Source organism: Penicillium griseofulvum (genome assembly GCF_001561935.1).
Source record: "Penicillium griseofulvum strain PG3 chromosome Unknown contig_80, whole genome shotgun sequence".
In the NCBI taxonomy this organism is placed as follows: domain Eukaryota; kingdom Fungi; phylum Ascomycota; class Eurotiomycetes; order Eurotiales; family Aspergillaceae; genus Penicillium; species Penicillium griseofulvum.
Genome location: NW_024467471.1, coordinates 5,879,882 through 5,907,615, shown reverse-complemented (window position 1 = coordinate 5,907,615; position 27,734 = coordinate 5,879,882). Strand labels below are relative to the sequence as shown.

General features: G+C 48.8%; 10 protein-coding genes across 10 annotated transcripts; 7 read left to right on the top strand and 3 right to left on the bottom strand.

Moving 5' to 3' along the window:
• Nucleotides 1-13: 13 nt before the first annotated feature.
• Nucleotides 14-7,834, top strand: PGRI_031100 (Cation transporter; the record flags this gene model as incomplete). The annotated part of the gene is made up of 17 exons (XM_040790823.1): nucleotides 14-91; nucleotides 153-345; nucleotides 402-590; nucleotides 638-830; nucleotides 879-978; nucleotides 1,029-2,123; nucleotides 2,183-2,524; nucleotides 2,837-4,043; nucleotides 4,294-4,854; nucleotides 5,356-5,564; nucleotides 5,621-6,459; nucleotides 6,524-6,689; nucleotides 6,750-6,918; nucleotides 6,980-7,048; nucleotides 7,110-7,120; nucleotides 7,179-7,213; nucleotides 7,273-7,834. 17 exons carry the CDS (start codon nucleotides 14-16, stop codon nucleotides 7,832-7,834), a joined length of 6,018 nt encoding a protein of 2,005 aa, XP_040647776.1.
• Nucleotides 7,835-8,093: 259 nt separating this feature from the next.
• PGRI_031090 (mRNA-binding ribosome synthesis protein NOC2) lies at nucleotides 8,094-10,388 on the bottom strand (the record flags this gene model as incomplete). Its single annotated transcript, XM_040790822.1, has 1 exon — nucleotides 8,094-10,388. One exon carries the CDS (start codon nucleotides 10,386-10,388, stop codon nucleotides 8,094-8,096), a length of 2,295 nt encoding a protein of 764 aa, XP_040647775.1.
• Nucleotides 10,389-10,625: 237 nt separating this feature from the next.
• On the top strand, nucleotides 10,626-11,491 carry PGRI_031080 (ESCRT-I subunit protein VPS28; the record flags this gene model as incomplete). The annotated part of the gene is made up of 3 exons (XM_040790821.1): nucleotides 10,626-10,715; nucleotides 10,780-11,016; nucleotides 11,084-11,491. 3 exons carry the CDS (start codon nucleotides 10,626-10,628, stop codon nucleotides 11,489-11,491), a joined length of 735 nt encoding a protein of 244 aa, XP_040647774.1.
• Nucleotides 11,492-11,850: 359 nt separating this feature from the next.
• On the top strand, nucleotides 11,851-13,006 carry PGRI_031070 (S-adenosylmethionine-dependent methyltransferase; the record flags this gene model as incomplete). The annotated part of the gene is made up of 3 exons (XM_040790820.1): nucleotides 11,851-11,881; nucleotides 11,948-12,205; nucleotides 12,267-13,006. The coding sequence occupies 3 exons, from the start codon at nucleotides 11,851-11,853 to the stop codon at nucleotides 13,004-13,006; spliced, it is 1,029 nt and encodes a 342-aa protein (XP_040647773.1).
• A 652-nt stretch (nucleotides 13,007-13,658) lies between these two features.
• On the top strand, nucleotides 13,659-14,475 carry PGRI_031060 (uncharacterized protein; the record flags this gene model as incomplete). Its single annotated transcript, XM_040790819.1, has 2 exons — nucleotides 13,659-13,856; nucleotides 13,966-14,475. The coding sequence occupies 2 exons, from the start codon at nucleotides 13,659-13,661 to the stop codon at nucleotides 14,473-14,475; spliced, it is 708 nt and encodes a 235-aa protein (XP_040647772.1).
• A 141-nt stretch (nucleotides 14,476-14,616) lies between these two features.
• rok1 (RNA-dependent ATPase ROK1) lies at nucleotides 14,617-16,773 on the bottom strand (the record flags this gene model as incomplete). The annotated part of the gene is made up of 1 exon (XM_040790818.1): nucleotides 14,617-16,773. The coding sequence occupies one exon, from the start codon at nucleotides 16,771-16,773 to the stop codon at nucleotides 14,617-14,619; it is 2,157 nt and encodes a 718-aa protein (XP_040647771.1).
• Nucleotides 16,774-17,225: 452 nt separating this feature from the next.
• Nucleotides 17,226-18,047, bottom strand: PGRI_031040 (F1F0 ATP synthase subunit g; the record flags this gene model as incomplete). Its single annotated transcript, XM_040790817.1, has 3 exons — nucleotides 17,226-17,457; nucleotides 17,512-17,596; nucleotides 17,801-18,047. The coding sequence occupies 3 exons, from the start codon at nucleotides 18,045-18,047 to the stop codon at nucleotides 17,226-17,228; spliced, it is 564 nt and encodes a 187-aa protein (XP_040647770.1).
• A 1,655-nt stretch (nucleotides 18,048-19,702) lies between these two features.
• PGRI_031030 (NAD(P)-dependent alcohol dehydrogenase) lies at nucleotides 19,703-20,860 on the top strand (the record flags this gene model as incomplete). Its single annotated transcript, XM_040790816.1, has 1 exon — nucleotides 19,703-20,860. The coding sequence occupies one exon, from the start codon at nucleotides 19,703-19,705 to the stop codon at nucleotides 20,858-20,860; it is 1,158 nt and encodes a 385-aa protein (XP_040647769.1).
• Nucleotides 20,861-21,547: 687 nt separating this feature from the next.
• agdC (putative alpha-glucosidase) lies at nucleotides 21,548-24,579 on the top strand (the record flags this gene model as incomplete). The annotated part of the gene is made up of 7 exons (XM_040790815.1): nucleotides 21,548-21,758; nucleotides 21,821-22,428; nucleotides 22,479-22,722; nucleotides 22,783-22,860; nucleotides 22,914-23,441; nucleotides 23,489-23,597; nucleotides 23,661-24,579. The coding sequence occupies 7 exons, from the start codon at nucleotides 21,548-21,550 to the stop codon at nucleotides 24,577-24,579; spliced, it is 2,697 nt and encodes an 898-aa protein (XP_040647768.1).
• A 1,589-nt stretch (nucleotides 24,580-26,168) lies between these two features.
• Nucleotides 26,169-27,462, top strand: PGRI_031010 (glycoside hydrolase family 16 protein; the record flags this gene model as incomplete). The annotated part of the gene is made up of 2 exons (XM_040790814.1): nucleotides 26,169-26,537; nucleotides 26,590-27,462. The coding sequence occupies 2 exons, from the start codon at nucleotides 26,169-26,171 to the stop codon at nucleotides 27,460-27,462; spliced, it is 1,242 nt and encodes a 413-aa protein (XP_040647767.1).
• Between the last annotated feature and the right edge of the window lie 272 nt (nucleotides 27,463-27,734).

The window sequence follows — 27,734 nt, the reverse complement described above, 5'->3', positions numbered from 1 at the left end:
ATTTTCTGAAGCTATGACGTCCGCCCCGACAATTCTGGCAACGTGCAAGCAGACACGGTTTCATCTGCTAGATGATAACCCTTCGAAGGAGGTATGGATAACCACAACAATGATCTAAATGATCTCTAACGTGATATTTGTTCTGCTGACAGATTGATGTGGATGGACTCAACATCATTGTCACATCATCTGCACCTGAATCCACCGAAGATACATCGAAACCAAAGACTAAAGGGAAATCAAAGTCCAAGGGTGCAGGGAGAGAGCTCATCTCAGATGCGCATCTCCGACTCAAGGCAGGCATTCACTATGGATTGCTAGGTCGCAATGGAACCGGGAAATCAAGTGAGGCAGACCTATATAAGTACCATACACAAAGCTCAGTATATTGATATTACCAGCTCTCCTTCGGGCAATGGCAGAGAAACTTATCCCTGGCATCCCGCATGCGACTCGAATGGCAATTTTGCAACAGACGGACGAACAGAATGAGAAACCTTTCGGCGGAGAACTCAATCAGGATAAAACTGTTTTGGATGCCGTTCTGAGTAGCGACGAAACAAGGAACGAGACTACTCGGATGGCGGAATGTTAGTATATCTATTCAATTGGAATTGCAATCGACTGACCTTCCAAGTCCTATCGAAGAGCTTTGAGGCTGAAGATCCAATGCAGCCTGTGCGGGCAATCCGAAAAATCCGACACCAGAAAGCAGAAAAACACCTCTTCCTGGCACACAAGAACGCAAGTCTGAAGAGCGGTGCTCGAGGTCTGCAGGCAAGAAAAGACTTGAAGACTGCCGAGGGGAAGCTCGAGGCTACATCGGAGATGTAAGCTGCAATTAATTCATGCTAGCGACTATATCTGACTTCTGCCAGGTTGGACCAGGATGTAGACGCTATTGATGCGGAGACAGTCCAGTCAGATACCCAAGCTGCTGTTGAGACACTACAAAATCTACAGTCTCAACTTGAAGATGTAAGTCTTTGCACGATGGCAATTCACCTACTCCGTTAATGTGAAACTAGATGAAACTCTCCGATATGGAGCAACAAGCTCGTCGTATTCTCCTAGGTCTCGGCTTTAAAGAAGACGGATTGCAGAAAAAAGTCTCTACGCTCTCAGGTGGTTGGCGTATGCGATGTATGCTAGCCAGTGTTCTAGTCCAAGATCCCGACATCATGATCCTCGACGAACCGACCAACTTCCTGGATCTTTTGGGAGTGGTGTGGCTGGAGAGCTACTTAAAACAACTCCGCGACACATCAGAGACAACTATCGTCTTGGTCTCGCACGACAGAGATTTCATCAACGCTGTCTGCGAGGAGATTGTCATTCTACGAGATCAGAAACTGACGTATTTCCGAGGAAACCTGTCAGCTTACGAGCAAGATTTCGAGGACCAGAAGCTCTATCTGGGGCGCATGAAGGAGGCCCAAGAGCGGCAGGTTGCACATATGGAAGCCAGTATTCGGGAGAATATGAAGGCCGGGAAGAAGAACAATGACGAAAACAAGCTGCGACAAGCCAAATCGCGGCAGAAGAAGGTCGAGGACCGGATGGGTCTTCAAGTCAGCGCGACCGGGGGGCGCTTCAAGCTGAACCGTGATCTGGTCGGGTGGCATGAGCACAATCGAGCTGAGATCGAGGTGCCAACAGATGAAAAAGGGGCCACTATGAGTTTGCCCAACGCGACAGAGTTGCGGTTCCCCGGACCGTTGGTATCGCTTGAAGGTATTGTTTTCCAGTACAAGAAAACCGACCGTGTCATCCTGAATGACGTGAACTTGGTCATTCACCTGGGTGATCGTGTCGGGATTATGGGTCTTAATGGATCAGGAAAAACGACTCTGCTCCGTGTTTTAACGGGTCAAGTATCTCCTTCCAAGGGAAAGGTATCAACCCACTCCCGGTTGAAGTTGGGATACTATAGCCAGCATTCTGTGGAAGAGCTGCAAGAGCGTGGCCGAGGCGAGCCTAGTTTAACTGCACTGGGCTTATTGACAACCGAAACTGAAGGAGCCCTGAATGAAGGCGCTATTAGAGGTCTACTTGCTTCAATGGGGTTAGCAGGCCGTATTGCATCTGATGTCCCTGTTGCCAAACTATCAGGTGGACAATTGGTATGTAAAATGTGCAAGATCAGCATGGGACATTTGAAGCAAGCTAACCATATTTTTAGGTCCGACTTGCATTAGCTCGAATTGTCTGGAGTGCACCACAGCTTCTCATTCTTGATGAAATCACCACGCATTTGGATTTCCATACAGTTACTGCATTGGCTACGGCTCTCTCCTCCTTCGATGGTGCTGTGCTTTTAATTTCGCACGATCGTTTCCTTGTTCGATCTGTAATCGAGGGCAAGCGAGATACCGAGCATAAACTTGATGAAGATTTCGAAGGACTGGAGGAGGAAGAGACCGAGGAAACGCCAAGACGTCGGTCTGTCTATGTGATTAAACAAGGCAAGATGGAGGAACAGAAGAATGGAGTGGAGCAGTTTGAAAAGAGCTTGGTGAAGCGGGTACAGAAGTTGTTACCAGCTATAGATTAGTTTTATGTAGTCTACCTCTTGAGTCTATGACCAATTGAAGTGATTGGAAATCCCCGACCTCGGGAGGTCAATTTTATGACTCAGCACGGAGCCCGCCGACGATAAGAGAGAGACATTTCCCCTCATTCCTCCGCGGAGTACTTCTTAGATATATTTTGCCTCCCCGACATGCAATATTTTACCCCTTGAAAGAATTTCTTCATGGCTGGCTTGTGCAAACGGATATTGCCTTGCCCTAGGGTTGCCCGCCAGTGGGGCCCCGTGATACAGACTCGCCTTCAGAGCACTCGTGCCGTATCAGGACATAACGTCACCGTCGCCCCTGGATTGCCTCCGCATCCCCCGACCGAACCCTCGAGACTATCAACACTCAAGTCTGCGAAGCCCTTCTCCGACTTCCTTACCGATACTTTCAATCGTCAACATGACTATCTCCGCATTAGCGTTACGGAACGGTGCAATCTTCGGTGTCTGTACTGCATGCCCGAGGAGGGCATAGACCTCTCGCCCTCTGCGAAACTGCTTACGTCCCCGGAGATCCTATACCTATCGTCGCTATTCGTTTCACAAGGTGTTACCAAAATCCGACTGACAGGTGGGGAGCCAACGGTTCGCAAAGACATCGTACCGTTGATGCATGACATTGGCAAGCTGCGATCAAATGGGCTTCGGGAATTGTGCCTGACAACCAATGGGATCTCATTACATCGCAAATTGGACTCAATGGTGGAGGCTGGGCTGACAGGAGTCAATCTCAGCCTCGACACGCTAGATCCTTTCCAGTTCCAGATCATGACAAGACGCAAGGGATTCGATGCTGTGATGAAGAGCATCGACCGAATTCTGGAAATGAATAAGGTCGGTGCGGGAATCAAGCTGAAGATCAATTGCGTTGTTATGAGAGGAATGAATGACCGAGAGATCCTCCCGTTCGTGGAAATGGGTCGCGAGAAAGCGATTGAAGTACGTTTCATCGAGTATATGCCTTTCGGTGGAAACAAATGGAACCAGGGAAAGATGTTCTCGTATCAGGAGATGCTGGCTGTTATCCGAGAGAAGTATCCCACATTCGAAAAAGTGGCCGATCACAAGAATGACACGAGTAAGACATACCGTGTTCCTGGGTTCGAAGGCCGTGTGGGATTTATCACGAGCATGACACACAACTTCTGTGGTACCTGCAACCGATTACGCATTACTAGTGACGGTAATCTCAAAGTTTGCCTGTTCGGTAACTCCGAGGTCTCCTTGCGGGATATCATTCGCAAGGAGAACGGTGGGAACCCAATTGATGTGGATGCAATGAACAATTTGCAGTTGTTGGAAACAGTACAAAATGCAGCGCGCCTTAGTGACGAAGGTGGCTTGGTGAATGAGCGAGAACGTGAGATTCTCGATATCATCGGCATGGCAGTGAAACGAAAGAAGGCGAAACACGCCGGCATGGAGCAACTAAAGGATATGAAGAACCGCCCTATGATCTTGATTGGTGGGTAGCCATTTTCTTCTCTTTTTCTCATGATTGGAAACGCTTTACGACTTGTAGATCATCTCGGATGATTTGGATTTTATGGAATTGGCGATATCTTGATACCATGTATACATGCAATTGATAAAGTTGGACATTTATTGAATCATCAAGCTGATAGATGAACTAGATAATAAACCAAAAACTTTGTGGTCAGCGTCTCCCTCTTGGTCAACTATACCAGTACATATGCTTTCGCATCTCCCTGCAGCTTCCCAAAGTCGTCTCTACCACACTGGGCGATCTAAACCAGAGCCCAAAGAATGTACTCCTCGCCCATCTCCCTCTCTACCCACTACCTCCGACGCCGACCTCCCTCACCTTACACCATCCAAGACTGTGCACATGACCCAGATCACCGAAAAACCCGAAACAAAGCGCGTCGCCACAGCCGCATGCACGGTTTCATTCTCGAACCCACGACCCTGGGAAATCCTTCGTGAAGGCCAAACCACGCACAAAGGCGACGTCTTCAGCGTTGCCCGAATTGCTGGTATCATGGCTGCAAAAAGAACGCCCGATATTGTACCCCTTTGTCATCCCGGCATTGGCATTACCGGGGTCGAGGTCAGCGTGGAATTAGTTGAGCCCGGGCAGAATAGGGATCACGGCGCCATGCATGTCGTGGCGTCGGTCAGCTGCTTTGGTCGCACAGGAGTCGAAATGGAGGCTATGACAGCTACTATGGGTGCAGCTTTGACAATTTATGATATGCTTAAGGCTGTGGATAAGGGGATGATCATTGATTCTGTTAGATTGTTGGAGAAACAAGGTGGGAAGAGTGGACATTGGCTACGGGAATAAAATATAGAGGCATTGGTATGTATATAAACTCTCTAGTTAAAGGGGTTAACAATATTTTATAATGGTCTTGGGTATAATCGTTGAATCCTCCCTCACCGTATTTTCCTTTGATATAGTGAAGATCCTTATAGGGCTGCATGTCTTACACAGCCAAGAAATTTCAAGAGCCCACAATAAACTTGGCTTTGCTTGTGTTTTTTCTTTTTTTCCTTTATATAAAATATAAATCCATCTATTTGATGTTGTGTTTTTAAGTCTGTTGTGGGTTTGAAAAAAAAAAAAAAAAAATCCTGCAAAAACTTCATTTCATCATTACACGCCTCAAACGGCAAACACTTCCAAGCACCTGAGAACTCACGTTTGATCCTGCCCAATGTCGCGAAATTAAAATGCAGGCACTGCTAATCTGTATGTTTGTCTGGGTTACTTGCTATGGATTTATTCAATTTAACTAACCCGCTTCATACAGTCCGCAAGTCGCGGAGGAAGATCGGGAACGCCATAATGGCAGTGCTTCCGCCCTTGAATTTCTTGACGCTACATTATTTCTATTTCATTGCTACAAGCATAATTGCTAGTATCATTTTTTACTTGACATCGACGCCACATCTCAACGTTACTTATGTGGACTCGATTTTCCTGTGCGTCAGTGCTATGACCGGTGCTGGATTGAATACGGTATGGACTTCCATCTCATGTATGACTATATCGTAGACTAATGACCCGATGATCAGGTGGATTTGTCAACTCTGAACAGCTTCCAACAGGCAATTTTGTTCACCCTGCTTATTCTGGGCCATGCCATTCTCATCTCCCTCACTGTACTTCTAGTACGGAAGAGGGCATTCGAGGCAAAATTCAAAGGTGTCTCCGATGAGCGGGAAAGAGAACGGTCTACTCGTAACCACTCAGAAGTTGAGCTGCAGGTCAGGGACCGGGAACCCGCTCACGGAAGCACCGGTACTAATCTGCCCGGCGAGAGCACCGAAGGACATGGCTGTAATCCATGCCCAAAGTCGTCCGTACAAGTCCGAGTGACCCCGGGAGAGTCATCTTCCCGTGACGAACAGCCTTGGGTTGACGACGACCAAATAACTATCGGCGGTACACCCCGTCATCATCAGCACCGAGTCTTTCCCATGGCTGGCATTGGGGCGAGACCAGATCTGCATAACCACCCCCGAGACGCAGCGCCAAATGTTCCATTGGCCGTAAAGGATTCGGCGTCTGGCTTCAAGGGAATTCTCCGTGGTACACAGAAGTACATGGCGTCCAAGGGACTTGTGTCCCGGAACTCCCAGTTCCACGACCTCACTGCTGCTGAGCGTGATGAATTAGGTGGTGTGGAGTACAAGGCTGTCTCATTTCTGTCTATTATTGTGTTCCTTTACTTTATCTTGTTCATCATGTTCGGCATGATCGGTGTCGGTGTCTGGCTGGAAGTTAACGATCCCGCCGTGACGCGCACGAACGGTCTCTCGCCTTTCTGGACAGGTGCTTTCTTTGCTGTTTCTGCTTTCGTGAACAGTGGCATGTCGCTCCTGGATGCTAATATGACTGCTTTGCAGCTAAGGTATGCTGCCTAGATAGATGGGCTATTCATCTTTCCATAGCCAATATCGCTGACCACTCTCTAGGGCTTATCCACTTCTCACAATGGGATTGCTAATTCTTGCTGGCAATACTCTCTTCCCATGTTTCCTGCGGTTCATTATCTGGGCTATGAGGGTCATGCTTCCGGACCGGCCGAAGTGGCAGTCATGGCGGATAACCCTTGATTTCATTTTAGAGCATCCTCGAAGGGTAAGTCAAGCTGCATTACTCTAATAGCTTGCAAAATATAGACACTCATCATGGAGCTAGGTCTATACGAATCTCTTTCCTGCTCGCCATACCTGGTACCTTCTCGGTACAATTATCATTCTGAACGGTATCGACTGGGCGGCATTTGAGCTGCTGTCTATTGGAAACAAGGACATCGAGAGTCTTCCTACCGAGTATCGTGTCTTGGATGGACTATTCCAAGCCCTAGGTTTGTCAACCATTATTGCCAACAGTGTCTGAACCAAACTAACAAATCATCTCGATTAAAGCGGTACGCGCTGGTGGATTCTACGTTGTAACAATTGCCGATCTTCGTCAGGGTCTCTTGGTTCTCTATGGTAAGTGCTCGCAATATCTCATCGCCGGACCGAAAGATCACCATGCTAACAGAACCTCTAGTACTCATGATGGTAAGACATACCAGTCTAGTGCCCCCATACACAAAACCCAAACTAACAACTCATCTAGTACGTGTCCGCGTACCCAGTAACGCTCACAATGCGGTAAGTAACCCATGAACGCAACCAACGCCAAATAAACCACAATCTAACACCCTACACAGCAACACAAACGTCTACGAAGAACGCTCCCTAGGAATTTACGCGCACGACGAATCCCCCGACTCACCAGCAAACACAAGCCGAACCAACGTAGCAATGGACCTAATCAGACACCATCTCGGCCGCCCAGGCCTATCCGAGACTTCGCGTGGCTACTTCGTGCACCAACAGCTTCGCTCCCAGCTCAGCCATGATCTGTGGTGGATCGCGCTGGCAGTCTTCTTTATCGCCATCGCTGAGTCTGACCATTATGACTCCCAGCCAGTGGCTTTCTCAACCTTCAATATTATCTTTGAGGTTGTCTCTGCGTACGGCTGTGTGGGTGTCAGTCTTGGCTTCCCTGGGAAGAATTACTCGTTCTGTGGGGCGTGGCATACTATTAGCAAGTTGATTCTTGCTGCTGTTGCTTTGCGTGGTAGACATCGTGGTTTGCCGGTGGCTATTGATAAGGCAATTATGTTACCCAGTGAGTCTTTGGCTTGGGCTGAGGAGGAGGATGCTGCTATGCGTAGAGATCGATCTAGAGCCTGGGCTCAGGAGCATGGGCCTGTTGGGTCTGTTTAGATGTTTAGTTTAGATGGTTGTTTTCGATATACCCTCCTTGTTAGCCGATTTATTGTTCAGACTATTTTACAGAGCCTGGATTTATGAGACTTATGATGATATGAAGATTTGAAGATAAATGATTCTTTTGTAGGACTGAGCAACTACTCATGGTGTATCCCAATAAACAAACAAGACATATGCAATAACCGTGTGAAGTAGATGGACATGGACATGGACATGGACGAGATATACAAATTAAAAAAAAAGTCTAGACGATCTACTCGTCCTCCATCTCCATCTCATCTTCATCTTCACTCTCCATCTCGATTTCCTCCTCGCTCTCCATTTCCTCTTCACCCTCATCCTCGCTGCCATCATCACTGCCAGCAACACCGCCCATAGTCTCATCCTCTCCACCGTTCTTCTTCGCCTCCTCTCTCCGCTTCTCCTCCTCAATGCGACCCTCTTCGAGGACAGCAGCACGCTCCTCACGCAGCTTGCGCTGAGTCTTAACGAACGCACCGACAGGAGTAGACTCCCAGTCAACATCCTTCAGGAAGGATTCAACGTTGGAGCGATTACGGGGAGCATAGGAGACGTTCATACGGCGCTCCTCGATCCAGCGGGCATTGGCCTCAACCTTCTGCACCAGCAGCATAATCATCTGGTTGGTCTTGGCGTTCTTGTTTCCACCGTTGCGGGCAGAGACCTGCTTCAGCCAGCGCTTGAGTGAGACAACGACAGGCACAGACAGTTCGGGGAACGCGATGTGCTTGCACCACAGGACGAAGAACTCGGATAGAAGCTCGGCGACCTGCTCACCGACGCCGTCCTGGTAAGTGCGCGAGCGCAGGTAGGATTTAGGCGCGCGGATAGCTGTGTTGAAGTCCAGGGGCTTGAGTGTGCTGGACTTGGGGTGCTTGCGCATCTCCGCTGAGGTCAGGACCTCGAGAAGTGAAGCTGAAAGCGGGATATAGGTTCCTGTGGCGCGGGAGATGCGGAGCAGAGAGCGAGTCAATTGGAATCGCAGAGGGAAGTACGTGGCGGTGGGGATGAGGCGCATGGCGCCCAGGGTGATTTGCACGACGGGGTAGATGAGGGGACGCAGAGCAGATTGCTTGCCAACTTGAGCCTCGACAAGGCCATCGCAGTGCTGTGAAAGCACACGGGACCAGAAATCCAGCGAGTGCACGTATTGCCAGTTGTAGATGGTCTTGTAGGACTCCTTGGAGGTGTTGGTAATGCTCTTGCGCAGGTGCATAGCAAGCTGGCGGATGAAGGAGAATCCTGCTGTGTATGAGACGTTTTGGTCAATGCCCCAGATTTCGGCTGCGGAGTTCTTCATCAAGTTCACGCCTGCTAGCGTGTGCACGGTTGTGTTGCGACTACCCTTGACAACACCCTCGTAGGTGGCCTTAAGGACACTCTCCTTGATGCCTGCATCTCCAAGAACCATAAGGCGGCGCAAAATCAAGAAACCTGTGATACGGGTGGCATCGGCCGTGGACACATCAGCCCAAATTCCGACGACAATCTTAACGAGTGTCTTCAGCACCTTGCGGAACTGAAGAAGGTAAGGGAGCATGGGCTCAATTGACGCGAGGGTCAACTTGAGTGTTGATGCATCGGACAAGTTAAGCAAAAGCTGGTGAACCGAAGCAGTGTGCGATTTGATCAGAGGTGTGAGGGTCTTGAACTTCTTGGTCTCCAATGACACTCTGATCTTGCCAGAAGCGCTCTCCTTGACAGGGAGATGGTGGGCCAGGACCTTAGGGACAGTGTTGAGGGCCGTGATAAGAACCTGGTGGTACACGTTCTTGTCGGAGATGGTGTATTTTTGCTCGGGGGCATCGGGGTCGTTGACATAGGCGGCCGCACGGAAAGCAAGCACAGCCTGGCGCATGGCTCGGATAGAGTTTTGCTCCTCCATAAGCGTCTGCCACTTCTTGACCATCGCAATAGTCAGTGTCTCATCCTCGGGCTCCTCCTCTTCCTTCTTCGACTTTCTCTTCTTCTTCTTGGCCGGTTCCTCGTCTTCAGGTTCTTCGCTTTCACTCAGAGCGTCAACCTCTGAAAGATCGCCTTGCTCACCGAAATCGAGCAGTTCAGAATCGTTTTCCTTAAGATATTTATAGAACTCAGGGTCCTTCTCCTTCAATGACTCCAGTTGATCCTTGTGCTCGTCGTAAGCATCAACACTGTCTGCGTCGTCATCCTCGCCCTCAGAAACCTCGGCGTCTTCTTGTGCCTTATCTTCTGAGCGCTTGCGCTTGCCAATCTTGGGGGTGGTATCCTTCTTGCTGGCCTTCTTTCCCTTCTCTTCGGGGATATCGAAGCCGCCAGCGAAGAAGTCGTCAACGTTCATTTCAGAGAAGGCATTTTCCTTCTTCTTTTCCCCTGGGTTGAGCTCTTCGGCGGCTTCGGCTTCGGCGCGGCGAGCAGCGGCTTTTTCCTTGCGCTTGTCATTCAATTGGTGTCTTTGCTTGATCTTGGCATGGGCTTTGCGTCGCTCAAGAACATCCGGGAGGCGGTTCTGGATGAACTTCTTGGTCGATTTTTTGCCGCCAACCATTTTGAGATATTGATGCAGAAAAGAGTCTGCAAGTGTAGCTTGGTCGGGAAATGGCTGGTCAAAAAAAAAATTGGGGAGAAAATCAGCGGGTCCGCCTTTCAGACCGCCTTTGGCACCGGGCGATAACGTCCAGACAATCTACAAGACAACAGACAACATTGAACCTTGCAATTTACGATTGATGATTGACGATTGACGATTGACGATTATTGTACATATCGAGAATTTTCCAACAAAATGTACTCACAGCGCCCGCTTTCTTATGCGCCGACCCCATACAGCTACACACCCAATCCCGCCCGGTCAGCCACAATCAACCTAGATGAAGTATGGATCCTTCCAAGGTTGTCTCCGCATTGATAGCCATATCGACTAATACCACTTGTCTCAGGAAGTCAAATTAGCATCCAGCTCAGCCGAACGTGACTTATATGAATCACTAGCCGAAATCTACAGTATCATCGTCACCCTCGATGGACTGGAGAAGGCATACATCAAGGACGTGGTCACCGAGGCAGAATATACCGAGACATGCACACGGCTATTGAAGCAATATAAGTCCAGTCTTGGAGACGAGACAGTGTCGCGGGAGTTCGTGGACCTGGAAACCTTCAAGCGGACGTGGGGTGTGAGTGTTCCTCTCCATTTTACCCCGCAAACTCCAGGATATCTCTGACACCAGATGGATAATATAGTTAGAATGCCCACGAGCTACAGAGCGATTGCGCATTGGTCTTCCAGCCACAGTCGAGCAAGCTTCTCACGGCGGACCGACCTCTAGTATGGGTGCAGCGACATCGGGTCCGGCTGGCGGTGCCTCTGGCAGTCTTATTCTGGCAGCAACTGAAAACTTTATTACCTTCCTCGATGCATTGAAACTCAACATGGTATCCAAGGATGCACTGCATCCACTTCTGTCGGAAGTGATTCAGTCTGTGAACAAGGTGACAGATACCGACTTTGAAGACCGCGGCAAGATCATTCAGTGGCTGATCGCATTGAACCAAATGCGGGCTACTGAGGAATTGAGTGAGGATCAAGCGCGTGAACTTGCATTTGATATTGAACAGGCTTACCAGGGATTCAAGGCGACGTTGAACTGATTTGGAGAATCGTTTTCTGGTGCACCGGCAAGGCGTTCATATGGACAAGAGATACCATTATGTTTTCGTGTATTAACATGATCATCAATGATTGCTAGCTTAATATACCCACTATTGCTTTGTTTTTAATCGAAATTACAGCGATTAGGGCCTTTGGTTAACTAGATTCCCAGTCAAAATAGCTTGATGCCTGATAATTTAGGCTAAAATCAACCCGCGGAACGGCGGCGCCAGCCTTTCCTCTTTGGGAATATTTTCTTTTTTTCTCCGCCACATTTTGTCCAATCTCCTGGCTGTGAGGCCAATTCCTTGCCTTTTATTCCTCTCCAGCAACATATAGAAAACATACAGCTATCATCATGATCAGTGCTACAGATGAGCCTCTCCATGGTTAGTTCACAATCTACCCCTCTGATCAATTCGGTCCACAAAAGATAATGGCACTGATAAGCGCAGTGCTTGATCTCCCGCAACTGTACCAGAAGCCCTCGGGAACTGATCTCGTGAAAGCTTTGGCTCTTTTGAGCTTGCAGCCACGCACATTTGGCACGACCGCTGATGTCGTCAAAGGCCCCGCAGTCCAGCCTGCAGGAGTGACTCGGTATCTCACATCGATCATCGCCAGTTCACTGGCATGGCTCGACACCGATGAACTCCGGGAGGCAATCTGGGATACTGCCGCTGCACGATTAAGTGAACGGTCTGGTCGAACCGGTAAGCAAGCCACCATCTATTCAAGTTTCTTATCCCGCTAACCGTGACTCATTTGCCACAGCTATGCCGGCAATGTCTCGAACCTTCAGCGTGCCCACCTCCTCCGGCGAAGAATACACACTGACCCTCCACGAACCATCACTGACGGCGGATAACCTCGGCATGAAGACTTGGGTATCTTCCTATCTCCTCTCGCGCCGACTTCACAACCTTGGATCGCCACCAGCACTTATTCCCTCGGCCTCGGCTACCACATTCAGCCCCCAGAAACCGCTGCGGGCACTTGAACTCGGTGCCGGAACAGGCTTAGTCGGGCTCTCCTTTGCAGCTCTGCAAGGAAAGTCTGCCACCGTACACCTCACCGACCTGCCCGAGATTGTCCCAAACCTCGCCCACAACGCTGCCTTGAACGTAGAACTCCTCACAAGAACTGAAGCGACTGTAACCACCGGTTTACTTGACTGGTCGGTCACACCGTCGCCCCTTCCAACTGCGGAAGAGCAGTTTGATGTGATTCTCGCCGCAGATCCATTGTACTCGCCCAAGCATCCCAAATGGTTGGTGGACACCATTAAGCCCTGGCTTAGCCGTGGGCTCAATGCGCGAGTAGTGGTAGAGATGCCGCTACGAGATGCGTATCTACCGCAGGTGAACGAGTTCCGGCAACGGATGGGCGAGTTGGGTCTGGCTGTGGTTGAGGAGGGCCAGGAGGTCGGTTATGATGACTGGGAGAGTGCTGACGGAGGCGCGCTAGCCGTCAACTGCTGGTGGTCGATTTGGGGTTGGAGTGAAAAGGTATAGTGGCATATTGCCAGGTCGCATTGGGAATGGCAACCAAACGTAATGACGAATAATAACGATACACGATAGATTAGAATAGGGATGTCTAGACATTGGTTATTGCAATACAAGCATCATGCATCTAGAGTCAGAGGGTTAGTAAATATCCGGATCAATTTCTCTTGTCATATTTTTCAGAACTCAAGATGAATGAGGAAGATCGTTGGTCAACAGAAAAGAGGAACAGGTCCATCACGTGGAGATGACGTCAGTGTCACCATCTCTATCAAATTGGGATTTCTACCATCTCTTGCATTTCTAAAGGTTTCTGAATTTTAACAAAGAGAATGACTCGTACAGGTCACATATATCCTTTACGTTCGTTTGGTCAGTCAATAACCCAACATTATTCGAATATCAAGCATATCATCCTAATACGACAGCAGACCTGAGTTTAGACCAAAACGCCACATGAACATCAGCTACAAATTCCCCAAATATAATTAGTACGAGGAAAATTCATACCCGACCAACACCCAAGCTGCGATATAATTGCGCATTCTACCACCTATATACCGACTGCGATTCATTCCTTCGCCCTTGACCTCTCAAACTGCGCATCACGGAAGACATTGCATACTTAAAATCGCATACCCCACCAAACAACTGCACAATGATCGGACTTCTAGCCATCACAGCTATCCCAACGGTCACGGGTGTATCCCTCGCTTCCAGCGAGCAGCGCAAAGCAAACCAGCGCAAAGAAGAGGCCCGTCGCATGGTGAAGTTCAACATCGTAGCAGAATGCGATGGGGACACAGATGACGACCGCGAGTTAAACGGGATGGTTGTTGTCGTAAGAGACGAGAAGGTAAGAAACCCCAATACAAACCAGATTAAGATTCTAGAGACCTCAAAGTCCTTTTGAACATTATAATCGAAGCCCAAATTGCAGAATTAGACTAACTTTATCCCCGCAGGTCTACCTTGCCGATCCAGATCCCGCCAAACGCAATCCGCCAGCTTTCACAGCCCTGGCTTTCTATATAGAGTACCCAGAACCAGAAGAATTAAAATATCTCAAGCGGGAGCGCGGCTTCGGGCTCCCAACTTACGTCCAAGACAACCCACCCCTTCTGAACTGGATCTATGCAGATACCGAAACGCATGAGTTGCGGTACGGGAATCGATCACAGAGTGTGGAACAGCTGGTCGAGCCGTGGGACTGGTGTAAGAATGAGAAGATCATTTCCCTGCAAGGGAAGCAAAATGCTTTCATTGCGGTTGAAGAGGAGGAGGGTGAATGGGCGCTTTATTATGATCGTGATGGCGACGAGCTTGCGCGCGTTCTTGAGGAGCAGGGTATGCTGGATTGCGCTTTTGTGCCTGTCAAGCTGGTGAGGAAGGTTGTTGAGGAGAAACCACCGCCACCTCCTACTGCTCAGCCTGCTGCTCCCCAAGGCCAAGCGAATGGTCAGAGTCAAAAGTAGATGGATAATATCGTGGTTGAGACGAAGGGCTTGTATGTGTATATAGTTCATGAGATACTTAATGCGTTTATGATATGATCGTGATTATGGACCGCGGTATCAACCTTGGAATAGTGTATTGTACAAAAGAGACTCGAGCATTTAATCATCCAATCCACCCCAGCTACCAGTGTCGCTAACATTGCCACTAGCCGCAGCTGCAGCCTTCCGGTTGCGACTGGCCTCGATAGCGCCCCTTTTGTTATTCTCCAGGCGACGTTCAAAGCCACTCTTGGTACTGATTCTCATACCACGAGCGCCCTTTCCGTCATCCTCCTTATCGGTCAATCTTGGGGCCTGGCGCGCCTTGACACCATGCCTCTTCATATCCTTCTTGCTGTTCTTGCTCAAGTTCGGCAAAGCATCCAGCAGCCATTTCTGAATGGATTTATCGCCTTGTTCGCCGCCGCGTAGCTTCTCGCTGACGTCGATGATGTTGGCAATGCTCTTCACATAAGGAATATCTTCCTTGGTGTAGTAGGTGACGGCGATACCGCCCTCGCGACCAGCACGGCCAGTTCGCCCCACGCGGTGGACGTAGACGGCGGCTGAGTTGGGGATATCGTAGTTGACCACGCCGTTGATACCACGGAAGTCGACGCCGCGGGCTAGCAGATCCGTTGTAACCAGAATCCAAATCTCGCCTTTGCGGAAGTCGCGCATGATATCGGACCGTTGGCCATCTGAGAGATCGGAGTGGAGAACGGCAATACGGGAGGATCCGCCTGCTTCGGCGGGGATGTCATATTTGAGTTCGGAGTGCAGAGCCACCGCACGAGGTATGGTCTGTGTGAAAATGAGGAAGGGAGGGCGAAGGCGGATATCTGATGGTGAGGCTGCAGCCGGGCGAAGAAGTTGGCGAAGTCCCATCAGTTTACCCTGCTCTGTTGCTGCGTACACGAGTTTGTGATCGATGTTGGGGATCGCAGAGTCTTTCAATCCTACAACCAGACGAAGTAGTGGATGTGTCTCGCTTGGCTTTTTTCCGAGCTCTTCCAGTCGCTCTTTGATGGTCGACTTGGTGAGATCCTCGATATTGGATCCCATGGTGGCTGACCAAAGGCCGACACGCAAGTCGGGGTGTGAGCATGACTTCCAGATGTCGAGTGTTTGTTCCCGGAATAACGGGTCGAGGAGTACATCGGCTTCGTCCATAACCAAACTCCGCACTAGGGGTAATGTTGCCATGGTAGTCGTCCGATTCGCAGATAGAGCATTGACCAACATCAAAGGCGTAGTGACGAGAATATCACTCTTGGTAACCGGGATGTCGGCCCGCTCCTTTGCTGGCTTGCTTTCGGCATCTTCATCTTCCGACCCGGATGATTCTTCGCTGTTCTCCTCAAGAACATTGGCATCCCCGTGGTCTCCAACACGCATACCCTTTCTCATCAACGTGATCTTCACGCCAGTTCCAGCCACTAGCTTGCGGCCCTCGTTGACGATCTGGCTTGCAAGCTCCCTAGTGGGCGCAACAACCACAGATAAGATACCATGCTCATCGGGGTTTGAGTGATGGTGTCGAACAATTTTGTTGATCACAGGGATCAAGAATGACAAGGTCTTGCCGCTACCGGTGGGAGCAACAACCAGAAGATCTGGCTCAGAAGACTCTCTAAGAAGCAACGGAAGGGTTCCAAGCTGAACTTCTGTAGGTACTGTAAATCCTTGGTCTGCAACGTTTTCTGCGAGCCGCGAGGAGATCTTGTATTTAGATCGAAGCTCCTTGAAGTTAAGCAGGGGTTCCGGGAACAAGCGTCTGGCACGCTTCTGCTCCTTCTTACTGAGAGTCGGCGCCTCTTCTTTCTTTGACTTCTTCTTTTTCTTCTTGGAATCTGTGGTAGATGTAGGCTGGACTGGGATGTTTTCTAAGTCGCGCATATCTGTAACCTTGATCTTGTGCGAGTTCAAGATTGTGCGACGCTGCACTTCGTCCATGGAATCATCGTCATCGGATGCGGCATCCTGAGCAGACACTTTCTCTTCCTCCTCGGTCGCAGCAGCGGTTTCCGTCACACTAGTTGCAGGGCGCTTGTTTGAACTGAAAAAGTCGAGATCGGGGATATCCTCCTCGTCCTGCTGGACAGCAGCACCTCTCTTTCTTTTTTTGCCATTCTTGGCAGACTCGAGCTTGTCGGTCTCCGCGGTCCGGAAGAGCTGCGGGTTAGCTGCTTTTCCTGTGGACGGAAGACGAGAGTCTGAAGCCGACGAAGCGGGCTTTAATTTGGTTGACCGGGTCAACAATCTGAACGCATCCATCTCTTTTGTGGTTGAGTCGAAAATGTCGTTGATGTTCTGAAAAGAAAAAAAAGTGGTCCGCCGACTTTCTTCTCGGGCCAATCAGCGTTGTGCATCGTATATCACCGCCGAGGCTGGGGACAAAACAACGAGAGAAGAATAATTTCCAAAGATGGAATTGTCTGGACATAATAGATATACCATAGTAGGACAATTGTTCGTACCCAGGGGATTCGGATCATGGCTACAGAGAGGTTTTAGGGAGGGAGAAACAAGTCGAGATCAATGAACCTTCAGAATACAGAAGCAGTACGGAGTAGCTTTTACACATGCGTAGAGAATGAACAGGAAATCAATTGCAGTAACAAGGTCTATCTCAGACAACAGTTTAAATTCCATCGTCTATCATACACAGCGCGGGAAGATTAACATAGGGAAAAAGGAAAGGACGATTCTCTTCTATCCACATCCACTTAGTGCGCATGCGCAGGCTCGCCACGGTAACCAACAATGTTCATACGACCGATCATCTCGCCAACAGTGAAGAAGCCAATGACCTCAGCGGCAGTGACACCAGCGAGGGCCATCTGCTTGGGGCTGGCGTTGCGGATAGAGGCGAGGATAGCCGAGGGGGAGGGGAGGGTCTTGAGGGCGGCAGGGTTGGTGATGAAGGGCTGGAAGTAGGACTGGAAGGTGGCCAGGTTGCTAGGAGGAATTGTTAGATGGGAAGTAAAGGATCAAATGTGGAGTCCGACTTACGGAGGAGCCATGTTCTGGCCACGGAACACAAGTCGAGCAAGCTCAATTCCAACCTTGGAGTAGTAGAGGGTAGGAGGGATCATGGCTAGATTAATTGATGGTCAGCTATGCACTTTATGTAAATGTAATCCGCCGATTGAAGTCAACAAGGAGGTTGGGATTGGGTGGCACGACTTCAACCGGATCAATCGGTCAATCGTTGGCATTTTCTTTAGATGAGCATCCAATGCCCAACGCTCCATTGTATCCATCCAAGCGGGATGGAAAAAAAATCAAGAGTGTCCCTTACAATCGACGAAAGAGATGACCTTGCCGGCGGGTCCACCGATCTTGCGCAGGGCACCAGCGGCGTTCGAGATGGCAGGACCAGCGGAGGCAGAGACCTTGGACAGACCCTCAGAGGCCTTGGAGGCAGCTGAGGAAGCAGTCTCACCAGCCTTGGAGGCAGCCTCGGAGGTGGACGAGGCGTGTCTGACGGCGGTTCTCCGGGTCAGGAACTGCGATTGCCGCAGGACGGCACGGGTGGCGGCGGGCATTTTGAATACTGCGAAAGAAATGAGTGGAAAATAAGAATTAAGCAAAAGACACCCGAAGCAGTCGCTAATAGGAGGGCAGTATGATCTAATGATCTGGAGTTTCGCGCAACGGCAGAACCAGATGAAGATTTGACGCTCGGGAACTTCAGGAATTGCGGGTCACGTGAGTCACTTTTTAACACAAGTAAATAATGTACTTTTCCATATGAACTGTAGTTTCAAAGGGGATTTACAAAATTTATGGACTTACTGGTTATATATTAAAGCTCATCTTGCTTGGAGTGAATCTGAAAGTGGATAGGAACATGAGCATTTTGTTATAGCATTGTACCTGCATCCGGCCCTCCGTTAGTCGAATCACAAGCTGGAACTATACTCCGGTCAATAGAAAACAAGGTGATGGTTTCTTTTACCTATCTAGAGAAATTAGTAGATATGTCAACTTTTTTGTTTTGTGAAATAGGTTGGAAAATTGATCTGGGGAAAAAGTGCAAATCGAAGCTGTTGTGAGCAAAAATATATAGTGCGATATGCTGTAAAGCTGCACCATTTTTTCCCTTTTGTCAACGAGTTTAAGTAGAAAATCTAACCTGCAATCTAGACCATGCACTATAAGAATAATAGATCAATATATATTCGAGAAAAAAAATGAGAGATTACAGTCGAGTGCGCTATAAAAACAAAAACGACTGGCGATGTATAAGCTAGAGTGACGATCTTAGAAACATAATACATTCAAAGATTGGCTATCTTATATATGTAACATTGCCTTAATATGACAACAGGAGTCCAACAGCCGTTTTCACAAATTAAGCCTTTTTCCGCTTTCCCGCCACATTTTGCCGACCTATAAGATAGACAAATGTAGACAAATGCAAAGGGCATATCCGAGAGTGGAAAGACCAGAAAGACAGCACAAGCTTGACTATTCTTGTATAGGAACCTTGCCTAGGTGGAACCTGGTTATGGCTACATACTCATTTTGTATCGACCTTCCAATGTTGGAATACTATAACTAAGTAGTTTGACAATAATTGTTACACAGCTCCTTCTATGAACATCGGAAAGAAATTAAATAAAGAAAGATAGAAAACATATCTGCCTAAATGTATCCCATACAAGTAACATATATAGTAGGAGTTATCTATATCTGTGCTCCGGACGGAGTAAAGTGAAGAATTATAAGGCAATAAAAAGGTTTGCATTGTTTGTTTCGGAAAAACTCACAAATTTATTCGACCTCCGCCGGAGAATTGCCTCACTTGATCCCATTCTGATCTGCTATACCACATTTACCGAAAATACTCCAGATTGCTCAGTATGAATCAAGTTCAGATAACATGAGCAGAGAGCTATGGAGGAAATTACTATGGAAATGGGGGTCTTTCAACAATATTAACCGATAGCCGATCGACATTCGGCCCGAGAGAGCGGGCTAGGTTTTCCTAATTAAGACCGAGAAAGCAGTTTAACCCCCCCGGTTAAATCGAGTGCCCCTCGACTCCACTTTTTCGTTACTCCATACATTATCGTCGTGGGGTTGAACAATATGAGATCACCGGACTTTCCGGATTCGAGTATTAAAGTGGCTGTTCCCTCCTTGCGTTCAAGCTTTTCTTCTCTATTTTATTCCTCTTACCCCTCCTCATTACACAATGGCTTCCGCAACAGTCACCAAGACCAACATCGGTGTTTATACCAACCCGAAACATGACCTTTGGATCGCCGAGTCCACCCCCACAGCAGAGGACATCAATTCTGGCAAGAGCCTGAAGGCTGGAGAGGTCACAATTGAGGTACGCAGCACTGGTATTTGCGGATCCGATGTGCACTTCTGGCACGCTGGCTGCATTGGCCCTATGATCGTCACAGGCGACCATGTCCTTGGTCACGAATCAGCCGGCCAGGTTCTCGCTGTCGCCCCCGATGTCACCCACCTCAAGGTTGGCGACCGTGTTGCCGTTGAGCCCAACATTATTTGCAACGCCTGCGAACCCTGTCTGACCGGTCGCTACAACGGTTGCGAGAAGGTCGCTTTCCTGTCCACCCCACCTGTCGACGGCCTGCTCCGTCGTTACGTCAACCACCCCGCTGTCTGGTGCCACAAGATCGGTGATATGAGCTATGAGGACGGTGCTATGTTGGAGCCCCTCAGTGTGACCTTGGCGGCTATCGAGCGCAGCGGTCTGCGTCTCGGTGACCCACTCCTTATCACTGGTGCCGGTCCTATCGGTCTGATCAGTTTGCTCAGTGCACGCGCTGCTGGTGCCTGCCCTATTGTGATCACTGATATTGACGAGGGCCGCTTGGCTTTCGCCAAGTCTCTGGTTCCCGAAGTGCGCACCTATAAGGTCGAGATTGGCAAGTCAGCCGAAGAGTGTGCCGACGGTATCATCAATGCCCTGAATGACGGTCAGGGTTCTGGCCCTGACGCGCTGCGCCCCAAGCTGGCCCTGGAGTGCACCGGTGTCGAGAGCAGTGTCAACTCCGCCATCTGGAGTGTCAAATTCGGTGGCAAGGTGTTTGTCATCGGTGTCGGCAAGAACGAGATGACCATTCCCTTCATGCGTCTCAGCACCCAGGAGATCGACTTGCAGTACCAGTACCGCTACTGCAACACCTGGCCTCGGGCTATTCGCCTGGTTCAGAATGGTGTGATTGACTTGCGTAAGCTGGTTACTCACCGTTACGCCCTTGAGGATGCTCTCAAGGCCTTTGAGACCGCCTCTAACCCCAAGACTGGCGCCATCAAGGTGCAGATTATGAGCTCGGAGGAGGATGTTAAGGCTGCCACTGCTGGCCAGAAGGTTTGAACGAGAGTAAAAAGAAGCGGTATTTGAGAACATCAGCGGGTTTCTGGTTGGGATCAAGATTGGCCATTGGCGTTGACGATTTTCTTTTTTATATTCATGAATGATGTCTAGAGGATGCCCCTGGGCAGAATAGAAAGCCCATGAAGGGTATTTACAATTTCTGGTTGAACATGGTAGAAGCTGAAGAAGTACAATCAAGGTAGCGGGGGGACCTTGCAAGTCCCGAACATCTCACGTCATATTCGGCATTAAGTCGGGCTAAGCCTGGGGAAATAAGAGTAATATAAGAAAATGAATGAAGTAAAAAATGGGGACCCTGCCGCAAATCTCGAGCTATTGAAGCTACTTAGCTATGTACTCCACCTTGTATGGGCTTAAAATCGGAATTGACCGATCACAGCCAAGAGAAAGAACCCGGTGAATGCCCGTTCCCCTCACAAACTACAGATTTGGCCAATGTGATGACTCTCGCGCAACACTAGTTCAATGTGACAGAGAAGTCAATGTAATGTTATGCAATGCTTTTCAATCATGTGGTGTCTAGTATCCCCTTGCACATTGTAACACCCCGCATTTTAATCCAGACCAGTGCATCCTGCATTTAAAAGGGTCCCCTGGTCCTCTTATCAATCTACCTTCAGTGTATTCTGTTGTGTAGCTACTGCTGTGCTTCAGATGTTGTCAAACATGAAAGGCACATTGTTTCTCCTGGCTCCCCTCGTGGGTGCCGCTGTCTTGGGATCGACTTCTCAGATTGACAGTTGTCCTGGCTATAAAGCTACCAATGTGAAGCAGTTAGGCCAGAGATTGACGGCTGATCTCAACCTTGCTGGAGAGGCCTGTAACACCTATGGCACGGATCTTCCAAACTTGAAGCTCCTTGTAGAGGCGCAAACTGGTATGATAAAACATCCCATACTTCAACCCCCAAGTATATATGTATACTTACCATTATACTAGAAACCCGCCTTCATGTCATGATCTACGATGCAGATGAGGAGGTCTATCAAGTACCAGAATCTGTCCTCCCTAGACCGGAGAGCGCAAAGGGTCGTCAAAAGGAGTCTGTCCTTAACTTTGACTTTGAAGAGAATCCTTTCTCATTCCGAGTTCTGCGCGGAGAGGAAGTGCTCTTTGACACTTACGATACCAACATCATCTTCCAGTCTCAATACTTGAATTTGCGCACTTGGCTTCCTGATGATCCGAACCTGTATGGTCTGGGTGAACACAGCGATTCGCTGCGTCTGCCTACCACTAACTATACTCGCACTATCTGGAACCGTGATGCATATGGCATTCCCTCTAACTCCAACCTTTACGGTACTCATCCTATTTATATTGATCACCGCGGAGAGAAGGGCACACATGGAGTCTTCTTTTTGAACTCGAACGGCATGGACATCAAGATTGATAAAGCTGCCGATGGTAAACAATACCTCGAGTATAATACCCTCGGTGGAGTCCTAGACTTCTATTTCATGGCCGGTCCAACCCCCAAGGAAGTGAGCGAGCAGTACTCTGAGGTCGTTGGTCTTCCTGTTATGCAAAGCTACTGGACTTTTGGAGTATGTCATTTCTACAAATTTTTGAAATTGTATTCTAATGGACATTCTAGTATCACAACTGCCGATATGGATACCAGGATGTCTTTGATGTCGCCGAGGTAGTTTACAACTACAGTCGTGCTGGAATCCCACTCGAGACTATGTGGACCGACATTGATTATATGAGTGGCCGACGGGTATTTACTCTCGACGAAGAGCGATTCCCTATCGACAAGATGCGCGAGTTGGTTTCGTATCTCCACAAGCATGATCAGCACTACATTGTCATGGTAGATCCGGCTGTCAGTAACTCTAGTAAGTGTTATGATTACTGGTTCCTCTTCAATTCTGCTCTAACGATGAGTGTGTTACCAGATAACGGTGCTTTCAACCGAGGCCACGACCAGGGAGTCTTCCTGTACCGCGACGATGAGCAGAACGAACTCTACGAAGGTAAGTTCACCAAAGAAATACAACATTGACCATCCCTAATAGAATATCTTTAGGCGCCGTCTGGCCAGGCCTAACCGTCTATCCAGACTGGTTCAACAAAGACACACAGAAATACTGGGACTCAGAATTCAAGCGGTTCTTCAGCGCAAGAGACGGCGTTGACATCGACGGCCTATGGATTGACATGAACGAAGCTTCAAACTTCTGCCCATACCCCTGTACAGACCCAGCAAAGTACTCCGAGGAGAACAACCTACCCCCAGCGCCTCCACCAGTCCGACCGAATCCACGCCATATCCCTGGTTTCCCGGATAGCTTCCAGCCTGGATCTTCTTCATCTGGCTCTTCATCGCCCCGCGCGAAGAGAGGTGGCGCTACTATTGAGACACGTAGCATTAACGAGAAACGGAGCCGTGGTAAAAAGGGAAAGAAGGTTGGCTTGCCTGGCCGAGACCTTATTAACCCGCCTTATCAGATTGCAAACGAGGCTGGCTCGATTAGCAATAAGTCTATTGATACTGATATCATCCATGCTGGTGAGGGTTACGCCGAGTATGACACGCACAATCTCTACGGAACCAGTGAGTACCCTGTTGTTCATGATCGAAACCTTTCTAACACAACCTAGTGATGAGCTCGGCTTCTCGCGAGGCGATGTTGAAGCGTCGACCCCACGTGCGACCCTTGATCATCACGCGTAGCACCTTCGCCGGAGCAGGTTCCCAGGTTGGGCATTGGTAAGATCACACAAACCTCCTAAACCAGCCTGAGTACAGCTATACTAACCCATTCCCGAACAGGCTCGGCGACAATTTCAGCCAATGGGAAAAATACCGTGTATCAATTCCACAGATGCTAGCCTTCGCCTCGATTTTCCAAGTCCCAATGGTCGGCAGTGACGTCTGCGGTTTCGGCGGAAACACGACTGAAGAGCTGTGCGCGCGCTGGGCAATGCTCGGCGGCTTCTATCCATTCTATCGAAACCACAACGAGATCGGGGGCATACCGCAGGAATTCTATCGTTGGCCAACCGTGACAGAAGCCGCGAAGAAGATCATCGATATCCGCTACCGTCTTCTCGATTACCTGTATACTTCATTCCATCGCCAGACCTTGACGGGTACACCGTTCCTCCAGCCTCTTTTCTACGTCTACCCAGAGGACAGCGAGACCTTTGGTAATGATCTTCAGTTCTTTTACGGCGATTCCATTCTCGTCTCGCCCGTCTCAGAAGAAGGTGCTACCTCTGTCGACGCATATTTCCCCGATGATCTCTTCTATGATTGGTTTACTGGCGCAGCCGTGCAGGGCGATGGATCTGTGAAGACGATTAGCGAACTTGGTATTACGGATATCCCGATTCATATCCGTGGCGGGAGTATCATCCCGCTCCGTACGGAGAGTGCCAAGACCACGACTGATCTGCGTAAGCGCGGGTTTGAAATTCTCATTGCGCCTGATGCTGATGGGTCTGCGGGGGGTGAGTTGTATATTGATGATGGCGAGTCGATTCAGCCGGATAGTGCGGCGGAAATCGAGTTCAAGTACCGGGATGGTAAGCTTAAGATCATGGGTCGGTTTGGATATCGCCCCAATGTGATTATTGAGGCTGTTACGCTGCTTGGACAGAGGAATCAACCTCGGGATGGATATTCTCGGCATAGTGTTACCAAAAAGGTTCAGATTGAGTTGGATGGGCCTACCGAGGTGATTTTGTGAGTTTCGTATAGTTAGGGTTTATGAGTCGGGTGTTTTAGCGGGTTTTTCCACTTTCTTTACCGCCACCTTTTTTTTTTAGCCTCACTCAACTTGGCAACCCATGGAATCATTATGAATGTAAGCGAGCATCTGTTCCAGTGCTATTTTTTTTTCTATTTTTACTACACTGTTTATACTATTTTTACTCGGTCGTAAAGTCCAAATGACTAACTAACATTCCTGAGTCTGAGACCCCACGCAGTCAAGAATCACGTGTATGTTGTACATGAACATGGGCATAAATGTATAAATAATTATAAGCGTTTCAAAAAGCAAAACAATTTAAACCCCTTGCATGGCCTTGCATGAGAGAGGGGGGATGTTAGGGGAAGACACCCTTGAGATGTGTGAAAATTTCGACTTCAATTGGACGGATGAACTCTATCAGTACGGACTCCGTATCGAGACTAAAAGCGCTCAGAACTATGGACGGAGTATACCAAGTCAAGCGCTAGTGGACTATTCTAAGAGGAAAAGGTCTCACTCAGCCCACCTGGGCACTAGTTCAGGCACAGGCCGCTAGTTCCTGAGTCATCTGATGAGAAACCCGTGGACCCATCAACTTCGTGTAGGGAAATTGGTTATTATTAGTTCTGGGGGTTTTTTTTGAGGCAATTTTAACCGATATAGAATATATTGAAGACATTTGTCTATTGTAGAAAATGCCTTACTTGTATGTTGTAGACAGTGTCCCAAGTAGGACTATGGCCCGTGTTTCATGATTACATGGATGTGATAATATATTAATTTTCAAGGTTAAAACAGATTTCTAGTAGACCTCGGGAAGTATAACGGATAAATGTGGTTGGTTGGGATTGTAATATAAAAAGGGAAAAAGAAAAGAATAAGGCAACATCTTGGCGGTAAGCTTCAATGTTGGCACTTATTCTGTATTATTTACGGAGTACGGAGTATATATTACATTTGATCTTATATTATATTCAATATCTGAATTTTGATTTACTGATGTAACGACAATGTATATGTGATCATAATTATGGAATATGTAACATATGATCGGCTGATAGGTACAGTCCACTTTCAGCACATATAGTAGGGATCTACGGAGTACTACATACAATAATGTATTCATATACAAGTAAGATGTGTACCTAGGTATTGTATATTGTATACTTCATACAGTTACCATGGATATCTCCAGCCTCATCCTTGTCTCACAACCCATAAATCCAACCACATAAGGCTATCATCCCCACTTTCCCCAATGGAGGATCATTAGGATCCACTTTGACTGGACTGTCTGAGAGAGTCTTACCTTTTTGTCTCAGCATCTTTCGGGCTTGTCACCCGATGTCCAATCATCTTAATCGATGCCCAGGTGGTCACTCCCGCCTCCCTTTTATTTTATAGTGTAATATTGCTGTGGAGATGAGTAGATAAAGTGGTGCCTCCCAAGTTCCTTCCCATTTTAACATTCACTCTCGTTTCCACTTTCCCGCGTTACTTGACATATTTAATAACCCTTTCCCATTTGATTTCCCTCTTGTTTACATTTATTCACTTTCACTTCTCTTGACGCGTACATCACAATGCCGTCTTTCATGAAGTTTGCTGCTGCGGCTCTTGCCGTGGCTGCCCCTCTCGTTTCAGCTCAGACTTACTCTGACTGCAACCCAATGGAGAAAGCATGCCCTGCTAATAAGGGTTCCGCTGCCAACTTGCACTTCGACTTCACCAAGGGTGATTCCCTCGATCAGTGGAAGATCAGTGGTGGTAAAGTTCCCACCGGCGCTAATGGTGCTGAGTTCACTATCAACAAGGAAGGAGATGCTCCTACCCTTGTCAGCGACTTCTACTTCTTCTACGGTGAAATGTCTATGGAGATGAAGACTTCTCATGGCCAAGGAATTGTCAGCTCTGCCTTCTTGCAATCAGATGACAAGGATGAGATTGACTGGGTTCGTGATAATCTCACAGACTAGACTGAAATAATTACTAACTGAAATATAGGAAGCACTGGGTGGAAGGGCTGATACCATTATGACCAACTACTTCGGAAAGGGCGATACCTCGACCTATGACCGTGAGACTTGGGTGCCTGTCTCCGCCCCTCATGATACTTTCCACACCTACACCATCCAATGGAGCAAGGACACTGTCAACTGGTTGATCGATGGTGCCATTGTCCGCACTCTCAACTACAAGGATGCCCAGGGTGGTGCTCGTTTCCCCCAGACTCCTATGAACATCCGTCTTGGTATCTGGGCCGGTGGTGCTCCTACCAACCCCAAGGGTACCATTGAGTGGGCTGGTGGTCTTACCGACTACTCCAAGGGCCCCTACTCCATGTACATCAAGAGCGTCACTGTTAAGAACGCCAACCCCGCCGAGTCTTACACTTGGTCCGACAAGTCTGGCTCCTCCGACAGCATCAAGTTCACCGGTTCCGGCTCCGTGAGCTCGCGCAGCACCACCACTGAGGCTGCTACCAGCTCTTCTGAGGCTGCCTCTTCCACCACCAAGTCTCCTTCCACTACGACCGACAAGGATACTTCTAGCGCTACCACTACTCTGGCTACCAAGACCTCCAGCTCCTCGTCTGCCGAGTCCACCGCCGCTTCTTCCTCCGGTGCTGCCAGTTCTTCCAGCTCTGGTGCCTCCCCCAGTGGCTCCAGCGGCTCTGGCTCTGGTTCCGGTTCCGGTTCCGGCTCTGAATCTGGCTCTGGCTCTGGATCTGGCTCCAGCCCCTCCTCGGGTTCTGGCTCTTCCACTAGTGCCAGCGCGAGCGCCAGCCCTAGCTTCAACGCTGCTGCTTCTGTTGTTGCCAGCTACATGGGACCTGTGTCCCTCCTGGGTCTGGTGACTGCCATGCTGCAGCTTTAAATGTCCCTTTCAGCGCTGTGATTTTTTGATGCATCATTAATGGAAACGCGCCTCGAAAGAGGATACTGGGCTGGACCGGGTATGATAATGGTTCATGGATGCGATATCTTTTTGTTTTTTTTTCTTTTTCGGATTGTACCAAATTTTCCCCCTTTTTGTCATTGGTGCTCAAATGCCTGCAGTCTATTAGGACTGCCCGGATGTGTTGATTGGCACACTCCGGTAGCATGGCGATTTTTGGGCGGACATCATGTATCTATCCGCACACATAC